This window comes from Protopterus annectens, chromosome 2.part0 (assembly GCF_019279795.1).
Source record: "Protopterus annectens isolate FY-2018-M chromosome 2.part0, PAN1.0, whole genome shotgun sequence".
Lineage (NCBI taxonomy): Eukaryota > Metazoa > Chordata > Ceratodontiformes > Protopteridae > Protopterus > Protopterus annectens.
The window spans coordinates 320561865-320580828 of record NC_056728.1 but is presented as its reverse complement, the minus strand read 5'-3'; the positions used below and the strand labels follow the sequence as shown (position 1 = coordinate 320580828).

Here is an 18964-nt window from a genome sequence, read left to right as displayed (position 1 = left end):
TTAAGTTCAGCAGGCAAAGATGCAGCAATGTCATCTAAACTGTAAGCACACTGAAAAATGAAGTTCCGCATAAAACCCTAAAAATTTAAAATTCTAAAGACTAAATTACTAAACTTTTTCCCCCTGAGATTCTAACCACTTGCCAATTTTATCTGGGGGTGTAGGGTAAGAAGCAGCCAAGGCCATCTTGTTAGATTTGGTGGCTAGAGAAACCGCAGCTGGGTCAGCTGACAAAGATGAAAAGATCACAGTACACTGTATTTCTTCATAGCCTTTTTGGAAACTGGTTCAATGCAGTTTATACACATCTTCTACAGTTGGTAAAAGAAGAGGAAGAGCTAAAACATTTGAAGTCTCATCCTCAATAACATAAACTCTGCCAATCTCTGGTAAAGCTCTAGAATGCTCCCAGTCAAATGCCTCTTGTACACCTAGCTAGCATCTGTACAAAGGTGAACACCTGCTTGGGTGTTTGAGCCAGATAACCTTCTGAAGAATCAAACTCAGACTGTTCACTACTATCTGCAGAGTCCAATTCAAAATCTGCAGCCATAGACTGATCTCTACAGAAGGTAGCCCCATAGTAATTCTGAATAGGGTCATAATCTCAAAGATTAGTTGACTGTAAAACGCTCTTAACTAAGAAAACCACATCAGCCCTATACATGGTAATAACCGGAGTATCTGCAGGATGGTGACATTTTTCCTTTTACCTCTCCTGCACATAAATAGTTTGGTTTTCCTATACATGAAGGGCACTGGAGGGTGTATCCAACTCCCATACCACAGATTCCTGCAGGCTCACATCATGGGGTGACAGCGTAAAAGGTAAGCAGGCTACATACCAGCTTAAGGCAAGAACATGGTCTCAAAATGCAGGCAGAGGCATGTTTTTGTTGAATTTTGTCTTCTTTTTAGGTGCAACTGGATTTGATGTGGACAGCAGTATCAGTATCCATCAAGTCCGGGGGGGCAGGGCACCATCAAGAACACACTGACACCATTAAGAGCTGACTAAATACAAATGATGTCCCAGCACAGGAAGTAGGGCTAAACTGCATAAAGATACAGTAGAAACAGTTTAAAATGTGCTAATCCTTGTTCTACAACCTACACAATGTATTAAAGAACAGCACATAGTCACAGTGCCAATTAGTTATACAAGTAAAATTCAACTGTCCAAATAGCACCACAAAATCATATATACACCATTAAATCAAATGAAAACATTTTTAAAACAGCACAGAAAAGCATTTACTTAGAGTCCCTTGTCAGAAAAGAAAAATCGCAAATACAGCAATCTGTGGTAGAATCACAGTTTAAGAATAAAAATGGCTATAACAGTAAATGTCATATAAATGAATGGAAAACATGCAATATTTTCTTGTCAGAACTTCAAAATGAAGCAGATAATCAGAAAAAAGAGGTGTGATTAAGCTGCAGCTCTACATGCATAAGGCAGTCCCTAGTGTTCAACTGGCAACACAGGACTTTGTTTTTTAAGTACAAGTCATAAAACACTTGTTTAAGCCTACAAACACAGTAGTAAGTTAGATCAGAGGATTTAGCAGTAGCAAATAGCAAGTATGTTACAATAAAAAGTTAACACACATATATATATATATATATATATATATATATATATATACACACACACACACACACACACACACACACACACACACACACATATATACGGGTCCCTATCAAATGATAGAAAGCTCATTTGATAGAAACTCATTTCACTGACACCATAAGATAGAAAGTTCAAAATACTGAAAACTCATTTGACTGAAACTCAAAACACTGAAAATGCTATATGCCCTTTTCCCCACGGTAGTGTGATCCTGGAGTTAGTATATATAGTTAGGGGGTGTGGGGTGCATAGCCCCCCAAATAGTTTATGTAAATATTGTTTTTTCCAGTTATTCATTGTAGTTATAAGTATCCATGTGTAGGGTTTAAAATGTATGAAGTATGTGGGGGCTATGCCCCCCCCAACTATATATACTAACTCCAGGATCGCACTACCGTGGGGGAAAAGGGCATATAGCATTTTCAGTCAAATGAGTTTTCAGTGTTTTGGTTTCAGCAAAATGATTTTCCATCAAATGTGTTTTCTATCATTTGATAGGGACCGATATATATATATATATATATATATATATATATATATATTTTATTTTAAATAAAATAATAATAAAGTACCAATGCAGGCTGCTGAGGAGATTGAACTGTGTGATTCGTACAGATGCACTGAAGAACTGACTTCCTATGAAAGGGATTAGTCTTCCCATGATGGGAGAGGCTTAGCCAGTTCTGTCACATTGAGTCAGAGGAGAGAATTCCAAGTTCTTTAAAGCTGCGACTATGGGTTTGTGCAGGCCCAAAACCCATAAAAATGGAGGCAGAGTAAATGAACATCTGTTCCTGATTTTACCTCATATTTTTGCCCTGTCTCTTGTAAAAGTTTTGATATTCTGGTAACTTACTTAGAGTAGTCACTCAGTAATGCCAGACAGTTTCATACTATGTATTGTTCAGAAAATGCATGCTGATGCAAATCGTGCTAAGTTTTAAAAGTGAATTACACTACTAATTAAAAATTGTCCCCCAATTATTTTTGGCTTGGTCAAGAGTTCTTGTGAAAAGTAGGGAGATATGTTTCAGAGGAGCATCAACTCCAAGTCCGCAACACTGCATTCAGTAGCTCACTCTACAGTGGATTACAGTACATCCATAACTGCAAAATATCTTCCCACTGAGGGATAAAAAAGTTACTTGAAGGACGGCTTGTTTAATTAGGATAATGGTACTTCCTGATTATCTAGACTCGGTTCAAGGTACTGCAGGACACTACACATTCAGTTATAATTATAAATTAATCATTATGTGAAAGCTCCCGCATCTTAAATTTTCTCAGATCATCATCTGACTAGATGTATTGTTTCACTACATGTGCAAAACAACAAAATTAGCTATTATAAGCAACGAGTAGGACAAGACTCCACCTGTGCTCAAAAATCTTATCATATTATGTCACAGGCCTTTAACATAAAAAGCAAGACAGCCTCTCTCTGTCTCTGAAAGTTGGCCCAAAATGCACACACAAACAAGGCTTGTTGCCTGTGCTCCTGATCACTGGTCTAGGAAAATAATTCAAAATACAAACTAGATAAGAGAGATCAACATAAAAAGCACCATAAGGACAAGGAGAATACAACTGCAACTAGAAAAGCTAACGGCATGGTCAAAAAACAAGTTCAAGTTCAAGTCCAACAAACCAAATGAGAAATTTCTCAGGTATAAGTATTATGTGCAAAATACCGCTGGCAATAACTGTGATTAAATACAGTTAATGGTAAAATTAGTTAAGTATAACTACGTAGCCCAGAAATGGGACAGAGTTTGAAGTGTAACTGAATTCACACACAGTTTTTACAAATAATGAGTTAAAGTATGCATTTATAAATACTGGATGTTTTGACAGATTATATGCAAAAACGGTGATATGAAATCTAGTGATGGCGCCATACAAATAGAAGTTGTCATTTTCAAGACACCCTCAGATAAATTTATTTGTTGCAAATCTAGGCTCTATTACTTGCAAATGGTATGTCAAGTAATTTTCCATACTAAAAGCAGGGATTGGTGATTCACTTTGTCCCAAATGCAGAACACACTCCTCATAAGCTAACCGTATAAATGTACTATAAAAATCTGCATGTTTCAATCTGAAGACAATTTCACAAAACAGCACAACATCCCTTTCATTTGGATAACACAATGGCTTCTGTTTAATTCATGTTCTTTGCTTGGGAATACAAGAACCTCTTATTCCACATATACCCATTCATTTACCTGTTGAAGTCTGATAACTTACAGCAGGTCACAAATGACAGAGGTGAGTGAGGTGAGTGAGGTGAGTGAGGTGAGTGAGGTGAGTGAGGTGAGTGAGGTGAGTGAGGTGAGTGAGGTGAGTGAGGTGAGTGAGGTGAGTGAGGTGAGTGAGGTGAGTGAGGTGAGTGAGGTGAGTGAGGTGAGTGAGGTGAGTGAGGTGAGTGAGGTGAGTGAGGTGAGTGAGGTGAGTGGATATTCTGCAGTATATTAAAGTGCCTATCATCCAAGAATTGTATAATCCCACTGCCAGTGTTACATGTAGCTTTGGGCTGGTGATTGATAACCAAATTAGGAAGGCAGTCTCTACTTGCCAATGGCACTTGAACAATGGCAGATTGGTACACAAGTAGCTGCTAATGCTGAATATCACAAAAAATTTTAACAATAATGTTTACATTTTCTTCCTGGTTTGCCGTTGCATATATTAAATTGCAGCTGCCCAAGCAGGTAGCTATTGACATAAAAGCAGTAAGAAAACCCAATGGAGGGGTTCACATTTCTTAATCTTAAAAAAACAACCAAGCCAGCATCATGCAAGCATTAATCTCAACTTCAACTAGCGTGACAAGAAATATACCCACAATTACAGCAGTCTGCTAATTTGACCAAAACATCATATGCATAAATGCTTTATGCAAAGAAAAAGAGCTGCAGTTGTGGACAAAAACAAAACCTAGCAGGAAAAGACGAAAATCTAGCATTTTGGAAAGCTATTTGCTTTCAGTGTCATAATCATGAATCTCAACAATATTTGTGGATAGTGTACATTCTTTTTAAAACTGCCAAGCAGTTTAATATATATATTAAAATGAATTTTATTCCAAAGGTCCCTAATGTACACTTCTGTTTCAGTCCCCACTTTTAGCAAATGGAAGTAAGCAGTCTTTTAAAAAGTAAATCTGCTAGTGTCAGTCTAACAGTAATTACACTAGTGATTAGAGCATTCACAACAAACAGTCTTCTCCAGAACAGATTGGTGTCTACATACAGTACAGCGAAGAAATACAGTACAATTTTCATGTGTTGCACTTTGCTTCCCCCACAGAAACATAAGTTTTTACAGGAAAATAGGAATAAAGCCCCTCTATCTCCAACCTGAGAGCAAGTCAAACCAAACAAATAGTATAGGGCACAGTATTAGTCAGGCCTATTTTTAATAGTAACTCTCAAGCACCCAGAAACTACAGTTATTCAGCATCGACCAATCCCCATAGGTGCTGGTTAACTGAGAGTTTACTGTAACAAGTAGCGACTGAATTTGCAAATAAACTTCAATATATTCCTCTCAGTAATATGTACGTGAGACTGTTCACAAAGTAACCGAATATTTGGCAGAGGTTGCTTGATCTTAAACTATACAGACTACTGATGTACCTCTTTCAGGTAATGACTGACAAGCAATGCAAGTTTTCCAGCTACACTTTGTGAATCTAAGAAAAACTAATCCGAAATGACAGAGCTTCTATAGAAGATCAAAAAATACTACAAATTTACTGGCTGATACAAACTTCCAATGAAGCAATAATTACCAGACTAACACGAATATGTGGTAAGATAATCGGAGAACAAAGGTTTGCTTAAGGACAAGGTATTCTACTATACTTCAGATACCTTGACTGAGATGCTAATTGTTTGTCTTTTCGGCTTTTCCCGGTTAGGGGTCGCCACAGCGGAACTCCGGTCCGCTAATGATTGGCAATCGATTTTTATGGTGTCTTGACTGAGATGCTAATGCTATCTCAAAAAAATAAAATACTGACCAGAGAATAGTACAAAATGTCTTATGTTACAAAAATTAATCTTAAGGTCTGGAATACCAAAAACCAGCATATTCCTCACTGCAGTTACTGAGATTTGCCAAGTTCCATGTTATGAAAATTAAACCCTAATAATGGTTTACAAACCTGCAATACAATTTCCAATGAACAGCAAGGTGAGTTTTGGATTATTTAGACCCGATTCTTTTCAACTCTCATCCCAGAAGTTAACTATCAGCTGCCACTACCCAACATCAGCTTTGCAATCTCTGCAATTGCTGCCTGCAGGAGGTGCATGCACAACCTCCCAATCAAGCAGTAAATGACTGGGCAGCATATGCAGCTTGTCCATCACTTAATGCTGCTATTTCAGTGAGCCAGGTAGCCTCCCTACCCATAAGATGGGTGAGCTAGCCTAAGCTGCTCAGTAACATCTATCCCACTCCCCAACTTCCAGTCTTGTCCCACCCACCCCACCGTGCCCATGCTCTTAGTTGAACCACAGTAATATGAGGCACAGTAATGGCTTTATCCCTGTGTGCCACTGAATCAGCTATTTAGGACTGATCTAAGAAACAATTCCCATACTTAGGCCTTGCTTTCTTTTTATTCAAAATGTCACACTACCTAATAATGTCTGCAATAATCTACCTATATTCTTTGGGATCATTTACTTTATCTGACAGTTAGTATATATATATATATATATATATATATATATATATATATATATAAATAAATATATATATATAAAAAAGAGAGAGAGAGATTGTGTTCTTCCTTTTAGTTATCCAACTCCAATTAAAAATATTGTCTGAATTACTTAGATATAAAAAAGCAGGACAAGAAGGATTTCCATCATAACATTCAGGAAAGTGATCATCTACTGTTTTATTGCAAATAAATTTAATTTAAAAAGCGCATCTCTCTGTGATGGCAAATATCAGCATGACATCATTAGATACAATAAATCAGCCTTGAAAAGTGAAATTTGTCTACTTACTGCAATACATTAATGTAGTCATCCACATCTTTCATATCTGTATGCTTCCAGTTTTTCTTAAAGCCAACAACAAGTGTATTTGGTCTCATCCGACCTAAACCCGCAGCCTACAAAATTCAAGAAGGGAAATATGTAAAGTTTGCAGTAAGCAAGCTACAAAGCTTGCCAGTAAGAGTGTACAAGTACTACTACAATGGTAGATCCAGAAAGCTTCTTGTAGCACATCACAAAGTAATACATCAATAGAACATCTCCCCTTTTCAAAATCTGCTCCTTTTTGATACGGTCATTATCTTTTAAATGTTCCCTGTTTAGTATACTTAATTTACTGACAAATACCCACTTCAGTCTATCAATCATTCTTTACATCAACCGAGATACAAATTTGGACTTTCTGTACACATCTTAGTCTCTCAGAGCAGGCCATACATGCAGAGGTTGTGTGAAAGAGCTACCGTAAAATATTGTGAACCCAAACATGTCAAAGCCCATTTGGTCCACACTAAAAGATCAAATGGAGATCAGGTAAAGTTACATTTATGGTGTGCCCCTCACACCCCACAGCTATTCATTTATTTTGAAATTTGTTGACCAGATTAGTCCGACTGGGCAGAAGCCCTTTTTCAACAGGGACCTGGAGAGAAAAGCTCCAGCAATGTAAGTAAAATAGTTATAACTATAAAATCATATGATAAAGACAAAACATTACAGTTAATTACAAACAGTGATGTAGAATACAGTACAAACAGAAACAGTGCAACATAACTGAGGCAAGACTTTTAAATGTCAGCGCTCAGTAAATATTATGAAATGGATTATAGTATCTCACAAAGAGAGGAGAATATGAATAAAAGGAAATGAGTAAAGCAGAAGTTGGGCAGTTTCATAGTTTTGGGTAAATTTTCTGATGAGACAGAGATGGTGAAGAGTTAACAGAAGCAGTAATGGTATGGGTGGAGGAGGGTGTTTTATGTTGGGTCGTGGCATGTACAAGTCCAAGTGTTAAGAAGGTGGAGTTTTAATGATTTTTTGAAGCAGTTAGAACTGAGTGTAGTTCTTAAGGACAGAGGCAGAGCTAATACAATTATTGCTCTGATCACCAAACCTCACAAACAAGTTAAAATACTTCCTTCAGCAAACTAGTTTGAACCATTAGTTTTAACTAAAGAAATTCATCTATATTCACCGCCACTGAAATGTATGATAGATCAGTATGAAAAATAAAACCAGAATCAGAAGACAGAGGACATGTGACATCAGACATCGATCCCACAGAACCATATTTCTTACTGCCAAGTCCAAATCAGTTTTCTTTCCTCCAGGCACAGGCGTGAGAAAAAATTCACACTTATGCCTAGCTGAGGATATCAAAAGAAGAAATACAAAATTATCCACTGCAAATGGGGAACACTAAAGTAACAAATATGATTTAAGAACATGCAAGCAGCTGTCAAAACAAAGAATAGCTTTGCAAGATTTTACATAATCACAGACTTCCTTCAATTCCATGTTGCAGTATTCCAAACTCTTGTTTTTTCCTCTTTTGCTACTCGAATGTCTGGCCAGTATACAAAAGCTTTTAGTCACCACAGGGTATGTGGGACATCTGACGTTGGCTATGGGAACATGGGCCATAAAAGTGATGTCTACATGAACCAGACCTCAAAACTGAGTGCCCGAGTCAGACCCCTGTCCCAGGAAAATTGTACAAATCCAGTATCATCCATGAAGGAACAGTTTAAAGGAAGAAGAGTGGAAGGAGGGAGGGAAGGAATACTGCAACATGGAAGAGAAGGACATCTATGGTTATGGTAAGATTTTACACAACTATTCTATGTCATTCTATTCTCATGTTGCTGTATTCCAAACTTTTGGCAGAGTGCCAACATTCACTGGGAAGAAGAGGGTGGTGGTGGCTTGGAACTAATTTCTATAAATCAATGGAGGATTGCTCTGGCAAATACAGCCCTGGATTTGGAAATGTGGTCCAAATTGTAATGCTTAATACAGGTGTGGACAGAGGTCCATGTAGCTGCCTCTAAAATGGTGGCAGTGTCCAATCCTTTAAAGAAAGCTCCAGATGAAGCCACAGCCCTAATGGAGTGTGCTTTAATTTTGGACCCCAAGGATTTCCATGGAATGCATAGCAGAAGGCAATTGCTCTAGAAATCCAAAACAAAACTGTCTGCTTTGACACTGCTTTCCCCAGGTCCCTGGGGTGAAAGGAGACAAACAATTTGTCTGATTTTCTGATAGATTTGGTCTTGTCTAGGTAAAACCTAAGTTGTCTATGCACATCAAGGGAGTGCAAGATTCTCTCACTGTCACTCTGAGGATGGGCAAAAAAGGTGGGAAGGTGAATAGCTTGGTTTAAGAACAGCTCATTGACCACCTTGGGCATGAAGGAAAGCCTGGTCCTAGGGGGTTACCCTGTCTTTGTGGAAGATGAGGAAAGGGGAAATGGCCATGAGGGACTAACTCTGACACTCTTCTAGCTGATGTCAAGGCTACTAGAAGTACCTGTATTCCAAGTGCAGAGTTTTAGACAGGCGTTACAAGCTGGTTCAAAGGGGGCCATCGTGAGCTTCTCCAAAATACAATTCCCAGAGGGGTGGGAGTTTTCTGGGGGGCCTGAAATGCAGCACTCCCTTTAGGAATAACTTTGCAGGCAATTGAGAAGCCAAAGGAGGGTCCAGAGGCAATCAAACTGAAATAGCAGCAAGGTGGCCTTCAAAAGAGGAGTATGCCAAGCCTGTTTGCAAGAGTTCACAAAGGTATGACAGTACCAAAGGGGCATCACCCTGGAAAGGGTCCAACTGTCTTTGTACACACCATATGGAGAATCTTTTCCATTTATCTCCTAGTATTAGGTTTCTTGGCCTCCTGCAGGACTGTGAACATGTCCTCACTGTGGAGGTGTCTGTACGGGATCAGAATTCTATCACCCACAAGGTACGGTTCAGAGATTTTAGGCGAGGATGTATTAGAGATCCCTTGTCCTATGTGAGAAGGTCCACTCTGTGAGGTAACTTGTGGCGATTGCCCCTGGCAAAATGCAGGAGGAGGGAGAACCAGTGTTGTCTTGACCAAAAGGGAGTCACCAACAAGATTTTTCTTTTGTCCCGCTTGATTTTCAGTAGGACTTTCTGAAATAGTGGGAAGGGGGGAATGCATACAGAAACATCATTTTCCAAGAGATTGAGAAGGGGTCCATTTCCCTTGCCAGAGAACTGTGCAGCCTAGTGGAAAAGGATGGAAGTTGTCTGTTCATAGGGGAGGCAAACAAATCTGAGGTGTACCCCATTTGTGGACTATGTCCAAGAACACATCCCTCTGTAGCATCCACTCATGGGACTGTGACATGGACCTGCTTAAGGTGTCTGCCTCAGTATTCTGCTCTGAAGGGATATACACTGCCTGTAGCATGGCTCCCTGTTTTGTGGCAAGCTCCCACACTTGGAGAGCTAGTCTTGCATAGCAAGTTGCTTTTTGTCCCATCCTGCTTGTTCACATACCACAGAACTGTAGTGTTGTCTGTGAACAATTTTAGTGGGCCCTGCTTCAGCATGTGTTGGAATAGAGAAGACCCACCTGTCTGTGGTGATGTTTTTCCCAACGGTGGCAGAAAAGCCCTCATGACAACTGTCCTTATCCTGCACCCCAGGAATATCTGGTCCTGAAAGGGGGTCAGGTGGGACTTGGTGATTTATCTTGAACTCAGTGCTTGCAGGAGTGATACTAGTGTTTGCAGATGGTGTTGCAGAGATTCTGTGCAGTTTGCCAGGATGAGAAGGTAATCTAGTTAACAAAAAATTAGAATCCCTTGGGTCCTGCAGAAGACCACCACTGGTGTCAAGCACGTGGTGAAGACTCCTGGTGCTGTAGAAAGTCTGAAGGGCAAGGCAGAGAACTGAAAATATGTGGCGGCCACAGAGAATCAAATGCATCTCCTGTAATGGGGCCTTATGGGGATGTGCAGGAAGGCATTCTTGATGTCCAAGATGGCCAAGAGCCCCTGAGGGAAAAATCAAAGGGAAGAGGGTCTCCAGAGTGAGCATTCAAAAGGTGGGCACTTGCAGGAAGAGATTGAGGTGGGAAAGATCTAGGGGGGATTGGTCTCCGGGGGACATCTTTCCTTGGGACTAGGAAGAGCCTGGAGCAGAAACCCTTTTCTGTCATGGGGACAGGTTGAATTGTTCCCTGGGCAATGAGGCTGTCTAGAACTGGATGAAATAATGGAAGCTGTTTTTGGGGGAGGGCTGTGGAATGCCCCAAAAGGAAGTTGTTATCCAGGTCATGAAATAACCCTTCTCTTTAATGGAGAAGACCCACCTGTCTGTGGTGATGTTTTTCCAAACAGGGAGACAGTGAAAGACCTTTAGTGATAGGGGAATGGAGTTGAGTTTATTTTTTTTATTTTTTTAAGGAATGGCGGACAGTCACAGACTACCTGCCCTGTCTTGAAATTGAGGCTTCTGGGCTGGAGTCTGAGCAGGTCTGGAAGGAGGAGTTTGCTTCCTGGCAGTCTTTCTGCCAATAGAAAAATGAGGGGGAGCAGAATGTTGCCTGATGAATTGGGTTTTTGAGGGATATTTCCTGTGGAATCTGGTGATAGGAGAAACAAACAGGCCTTGTAACTCCTTCCCCTTCTGTTGCAGAGTTTTGAGTAACTCAGCCACCTTTATCCCAAAGAGGGCAGAGTTATGAAGAGGCGCATCCAAAAGTTTTGCCCTAATGACATCAAGTAACAATGGTAACCTTTGCCAAGAATATTTTCTCAGGACTGAGACACATGCAGCAGACCTGGCGGAAGCTTCAGCTAAATTGTAGCTGCACTTAATGGAATTGTCTAGTGACCTGAGAGGGTAGAGATGCAAGGCTGGATATTTGAGCCTTGGCATGAAGCTATGACGGTAGTTATCTCAAAGGAGGAGAAATCCTGTGGAGCTATCTGAACCTTAAAATCATAAGTTAAATACAGAGCCCTTTGCAAAGAACAGATTACGACAACAAAAGCCTGCAAACTAATGTAAACTGTTGGAAGAAACTTGCAGCTGAAGTGCCTATGACACCCAGAAATCAATGAAGGAAGGAAAGTGAAATAAAAGGGACAGCAACTATGAAAACCCAGGAGAATGAAAGCAGTGTGGTGGACCAGAAGTGGAAGAACCAGATGGCAAAAAGAGCTAAAGGAGAAAACTCTTAAGTCACCTTAGGTAGAAAGATTGGTCAAATGCACTCAGATTTTAAATATGAGGGGTTCCCTGTTGGAATTTGACAAATAAGAGAAGGCTGCAGGAAACAAGAAGTTATGTATTTACCATAACGTTCCATGTTTTGTAGTCCATCTCACCTACATTCTTGCTGGATGAGTTCGGCTCCGACTGGGCCGATACTAAAGCTCGAGAGTTTTTACTGGCTTGAGGCTATCCCCTTATCCCATGGTGCACCAAGGCAATTCCCCAGATCTTGTTTGCAAGAAAGTAACTAAATACATAATAGTGATTATTCTATCAATAACTATGTACATATAAACAAAAAGGATTTTGTTTTACTATCCATGGCATATGGACAGACAACTATAACAAAGTTAGGCAGCATAAAAGATAGTCCACCAGTTCCTCCAGGATAGAGGAAGGGGAAGGAGGGTGGGATGCAAGAATGTAGGCAAGATGGACTATAAACATGGAGCGTTATGGAAAGTACATAACTTCTTGATGTTATGTAGTCCTATCTCGCCGTAATTCTTGCTGGATGGGATAGCGTCCCCAGCACCTTTTTTCCCGGGTGGCTCAAGCAAAGAGACATTAACACAGTGGACCCAAAGAATGACCTGTCCCGGGAGGCCAAATCTAATTTATGAGTGACAAAAGTATGAGGTCTTGCCCATGTATCTGCTGCACAAATGGTATCAATTGGCAGTTAGGATTTGAAGGCATATGAAGCTGATACTGCTGTAGTTGAATGGCCTCTTACCTTAGCAGGTAATTGTTTCCCAACGCTTTTCTAAGAAAATGAAATGCAGTCTGGAAGCCATTTAGACAGAGTTATTTTGGAAACGGGCAAGCCTTTGGTTTTTCTCTGAGAAGGAAACAATTGATCAGATTTCCTGAAATCTTTCGTCCTGTGCAGGTAAATAAGAGCATTCTATGGACATCTAATTGATGTAGTCTGCATTCTGATTTATTACCATAATTGGGGTAGAATACTGGTAATTCAATAATTGTGTTTAGATTATGTTCTGCGCATACCTTAGGGTGGAAAGAAGAATTTAGTTCTTAGGGAAACTCTGCTCTTATGAAAAATATATGGAGATCGAATGGTTAGAGCTTGCAATTCTGAAATCCTCTGAGCAGATGTGATAGCTACTAACAATGTCTTCAAAGACAATTTCAAGTTGGATGAAGAAGACAGTTCGAATGGTGGAGAATCAAAGAGGTCAGAACTAAGTTTAAGTCCCAGGGTTCCAGAGTATGCCTGATTGGAGGTTTGAGAAGGACTCCTCCTTTCAAAAAGGTTTTACATAAAGAGTGGGACATAATAGAATTTCCCATGTTCCCAAAATGATAATTTGAGATGGCAGCCAACTAAACTCTATTGGTAGCAGCTGCAGCGCCTTCTTGAAAAATAGATGCGAGGAAGGACAGAATAGACTCTAGAGGAGCCGAGTAGGGATCTATGCCTTGTTTTGCTGCCCAAATCGAAAACCTTATCCATTTGCTGGAGTATATTTTCTGGTGGAGGGTTTGTGGGAAGAAATGAGGATGTGTTTTACAGTAGGAGAAAAGGATATACACCTGGCTATTCTTGGAACTGGAACAGCCATGCTGTCAAGCTCAGGGTTTGGATGGTAGAATGGAACTGTCTCAATTGGTGAATCAGGAGGTCTGGAGATGGTTCCAGAATTCATGGTTCCTCCAAGAGATAAGGCCACAGAAAAAGGAACCAGACATGGCGAGGCCAGTAAGGAGCAATGAGGATCACGGTACTCCAACAGACTGAATCACTTTGGGTATGAGGGGAAAGGATGGAAAAGCATAAAGAAGTTCCGGAGGTCAATTGTGGACCAGAGCATCCCTGGTTGACATCCCCAAATGAGGAATGAGGTTAAAGTAGTTGCTACATTTGGCATTCATGTATGTGACTAATAGATCGCAGCAAGGATGGCCCCATGTGTGGAAAATCTCTTCTGCAACTTCTGTTTTCAGGGACCATTCGTGAGGCATCAGAATTGCTAGACTCCATTTGTCTGCTATCACACTGGACTTCCCTGGAATGCGCGTTGCTACCAGAAAACATTGAGAGTCCATCGCTCATTTCCATACTCTTTGTGCCTCTTGACAAAGGTTCCCCCTTGTTTATGTACCACACTACAGACATGTTTGTCTGATTGAACTGCAATTGTCCTGGTGGGAAGAGAACTGTGAAGTGCTTGCAACGCATATAGAACTGCTCTCATCTCCAAAACATTTATGTGGAAGTGGTTCTCGTGATCCTGCCAGATACCTTGGACAGTCATTCTCAGATAATGCCCCCCCCACACTATCTGGGAAACATCTGTGGTCAAGACTGCATTTTGCTGAGGGAGAACAAAGGGTTGACCTAGACAAAGCTGATCTGTATGTAACCACTATGTTAGATCCTTCTTGCAGGAGTTTGTAATGAGCATTTGGTGGGATAAGGGTAGATCCTGCATTGACCACTGGGCAAATAGTAGCCATTTAAGCACTCGTGTACACGGGCTAGGGGAACTAAAAGAATGGTGGACACCATAGTACCTAGAACTTGAAGAATTATCCTGGTCTGTACTTTGTCTTTGGTCAGCAAGAGTCTGACTTGGTTGTGCAACAATTCTATCCTTTCTGCTGTCAGTTTTGCTGTCATGGTAGTTGAGTCTAGGTATGCGCCTAAGAAGACAATACTCTACGATGGAGATGAGTATTTTTTTAGATTTACTGTAATTCCTAATCTGGCACACAAGGATAGAGTGTCATCCCTGGCTAGGATTAGTTGGTGCTTGGTGGTAGCAGTGAGGAGCCTGTCATCTAAGTATGGAAACACCTGGAATCCTTGACATCTCAGGTGAGCCATGCCCACCGCCATACATTTAGTGAAAACTCTGGGGGCTGTAGTGAGGCCAAAGAGCAGTGCTCGAAATTGAAAATGACTGGCTCCCAACCAAAAGCGTAGATGTCTTCTGGAGCGCCTGTCCATTTTGATATGGTAGTACGCGTCCTGAAGATCTATGGAGCACATCCAATTGTCTTTTCCGATAAACAGAAAAATTGACTGCAGAGTGATCATACGGAACTTTGATTTTTTACAGACTTGTTCAGCTTGCTGAGATCTAGAATTGATCTCCAGTACCCGGTCATTTTTGGAACTAAAAAGAATCGTAAGTTCCGGATCCTATTTGCTCTGTGGGGACTTCTTGGATGACTCTTTTTGAAGCAATGAGATAACCGGCCTATCTGATTGGGTGGTACATCTGGTACAGACCAATTTGTTGGGGGATTGGAAACAAAAGGAATGAGATAACCTCTGGAAATGATATTTTGTACCCATCGATCTTAAGAAATTTGTAGCCAGGCACTTGGTACAGTGACAGATGACCCCCAACTGCATCCAGAGATGCACAGTCGGGCAACCACTCAGGGGCAATAGAAAGGGCTGATCAGAGAAAGCATCTCTATCACCCTAGTGTTGCAGACACCCTCTGTCACAAGAGTGGCGCTTTCCATTATAACTTCCACCTCTGCCTCTAGGAGAGGGTTAACCATGTGCCTGAGGGAAACTTTTTGGGATTTACAGAACCACATTTTCCCTCCCGTTTGACCCCTGGGATAGGGTCTGGGAGGAAGGGAGAAACTGACTCCCACAGTAGATAAGGTTTTCCCTTCCTATTCGCACCTGGTCAAAGTCTCTTTTACCTGAGGTCCAAAATGAGTTGAACCATCAAAGGAGACATTGGTAAAGGAAGACTTGAAGGACTCCGTAAAATTGCACAGATGCAACCAGGAATGTCTCCTAAGAGATATTCCTGATGCGGCCACCCTGCTCGCACCATCAGCTGCGTAAGAAATCAGCCTCATGGAGGAGTTGGCAATAGCGGTAAGGGTGGAGAGCTGCGAAAATACCTTGTCAGTGGATCCCGAAGCTACTGAACCCTGAAGGGTACCTCCCAATTTCTTTAGATCTGTTTGCAGCCTAGTAAAATGGGACAGGTAGTTCAGCAATCGTAAGGTAAAAGGCGCTGAATAAAAAGTACGCTTTCCATACCTATCCATTGTCCTATACTCTATTAGGAGGATGGATATTTGAGGCTGTCTCAGATGAAACCTCCTTTGTGGCTGCTGCTAACACCATAGCATCCACAGGTACCCCCTTGGTTAGAAATGTTTTGTCTTCTGGAGCAGTAATAAGTTTATTAGGCCTCCTCGGGACAGGCTCTACTGTGTCCAGAGAGGTCCAAGCTTTCAGAGTTATGACCCCTAACAGTTGGTCATATGGCGGTGTCACCCAAGAGATGGAAGGTCGGGAACCAAAGGCCACAAGGTACAAGGATTCATCCTCAGTAGGGTTAGAGGTCTTCCAATCACCCCTCTAAGGATTTCTGGGATGTCCGCAAAAGAGACATCCTCAGAGGAGGAATCTTGGGGACCCTTCTGACTCATCCAGAAGTGACAAACTCGGGCGAGTCAATATGCTTACTCTTACAAATTCTCTTCGTAGGGATCTCTCCAGTGGGATAATCTTGGGAGGTTTCGGAAGAGGGGACACCCCCTATGGGGGCTCCTTGGGGCTCTGGTTCCCTACACTTAGGGGCAGTCAGGGGAGAAGAGGTTGCTACTGGCTGCTGGAGGGACGTCAGGTCCAATGGCAGGGCTTTAGTACTTAAAGCTCTCTCTATTGCCTCAAAAGCCTTACCACCCCACTCCGAAGACCTCCGCTCCGAGGAAACGGAAGGTTGACTCCGTACCGGTAGAGCAGGTTCTGAAGCGGACATGGGAACAGAGCTCACGTGAGCCAAAGCACCGAGAAGGAGGGTCGGAAAGGAAGAAAAACCGGGTCGACTACCCTTCTGTAGTCGACCGAAGAGCGTCTGCTCCCAGACCCCTCGGCTCCAGACTGAGCTGATGAAGTTAGAGTTAAGTGTTCCAAGGAAGAGTTCTTGGAATCGCGGATTCCAGTACTATATGACCCAAAACATCAGATTCCGGAAGCGATGCAGTCTGAGGAGGAACAGTAGACTGAGGATGGGATGGATCCGAAACCTTTGGGTTCGGAGAAGCTAAAATTTTTGGCAGTGCCAGATTACAGAGCAGCTTCACCATTACCCTCTCTACATCCTCATCAGATAATGTCCTGGAGGAATGGGTGGAGACAGATGGAGATCTCCTCCTTTCCAAAATAGGAGATCTTAATGTTGGTGAAACTGGTTCCAAGATTGTTGAATGTCTCGACAATAATGATTGTCTCAGAGCAGATGAAACAGACAGCACAGAGACCGAAGAAGCAGAATCGATGCCAGAACTCTTCAGCTCAGTCGCTTTTGATTTTTTTGTTGGTTCCGAAGCAGGAGCCAATGGAGATTTCCTTTTGTGACTTTTAGAGACCATCTGACCTTGTTCCAGCTGTTCTTGGAAGGAACTACTCATCAGACCCCTATCACCAAGTTTCCTTTTATGTTCATTAAGAACCCTGACGCTGAACGAATGACAAAAGGTACAGGGTTCTTGCCAATGAGGCTTCCCAACACAATACACACAACTGGTGTGACTACCCGTTAACGACTTTTTCCGAGAACACTTATCACACTTTTTAAAGCCAGAAGGGCAGTGTTCTTTGTTTTCTCTATCTTTATCCTTTGACATTTTGTTTTATGAAAAGGAAAAACAAATATGATAACAGTACAACTACAAAGATATATATATATATATATATATATATATATATATATATATATATATATATATATATTATATATATAATATATATTTTTTTTTTATAGAAAGAAGAAAACTAGCACACACAGAGGAAAGGCCCTCTAATTTAAACGGGCAACTATGGCCCTCCAACGTAAACGGGCCATACAAACCTTAAAGAAAGGGACAGGGGATGCAAACACTCACGCAATCACTCTAGCTAATAAGGGTAAAACTATTAATATTAATAAGAAATATAAACAAAAATATCAAAAAATTCCACTTAGCCAACGAGCCAGCAAAGAAGACAACCTCAAAGCTTTTGCGGCAAATGAGATCTGGGGAACTGCCATGGTGCACCATGAGACTGGGGATAGCCTCGAGCCAGTAAAAGCTCTCAAGCTTTAGTATCAGTCGAGTCGGAGCTGAGGTTCGGCTCTGAACCCATTCAGCAAGAATTACGTCGAGATAGGACTACATAAAATCAGTTATTTTACCCAGACATTGAGGAAATAACTGGTATGTAAACTGGAGAAAAGTAGATGAAAGAAAAAAAAATGGCACAGCAATTGAAATATGAACAAACAGCACAGAATGTGTCTAAATTTGAAGACAGATCATGCAAAGACAACTTGAGACTTACAGTAATGCCAGAGCAAACCAAACAGGTGATGTGGAAAGACTATTAGAAAATGCCACAATAAAAGGACTGGCCTTTCTACTGCTGACATTAAAACAGAAGGAGCACAGGACAAATATCCCTCATCTAAGATTGAGAAAACAGCAGAGCCCTATACTAATTAAACTTCAGACATGCAAGTTAAAGGTGGACATTTAATAATTTGTGGGACAAGGAAAGAATCTTAAGAATGGAGACACAGGGGCTTATGTGGACAATAAACCTTCGTTACAAGCATGAACTAAGTTAAATGCTTTTCTACCTTCCATAAGATTCTGAAGAGAAATAAGACTTGATTTCATGTTATTTTATCATGTACTATTTTCAGTCTTATATCCTCCTGTATTAAAATCCAAGCAGTTCATCAAAAGACACAAGATGAACTGGCAAAAAGAAAGGAAGATCTTGGGGCAGCAGATGTGGCAAGGGAACAAGCTGTGACATAAGGGAAACACTGCCAGCCCAGCTAGCTGGAATTTTGTAAATAATTATATGTCATTTGAGAATATTAATATGATTTATATAGAAATTTAACAAAAGGAGACACTGCCAGCCCAGCTATCTGGAATTTTGTAAATAAGTTACATGTCATTTGTGAATACCAGCATGATGCAAGTGCTTGTGTTACCAAATGAATTGCAACTATACATTATGTGTATATTAAACTACTAGTATAGAAGTGTGTGTTGAACAGGGTTTG

At 41.0% G+C, this 18964-nt stretch overlaps 1 protein-coding gene across 2 annotated transcripts in view; it reads right to left on the bottom strand.

The window, feature by feature from the left end:
* The window catches only part of SLC12A2 (solute carrier family 12 member 2), a 2115502-nt gene that overhangs the window by 362358 nt on the left and 1734180 nt on the right, over positions 1-18964 (bottom strand). For both annotated transcript variants that reach the window (XM_044060802.1, XM_044060801.1), the window contains exon 18: positions 6661-6767. In XM_044060802.1, the coding sequence (XP_043916737.1) occupies positions 6661-6767 (107 nt within the window). The remainder of the gene's footprint in view (positions 1-6660; positions 6768-18964) is intronic.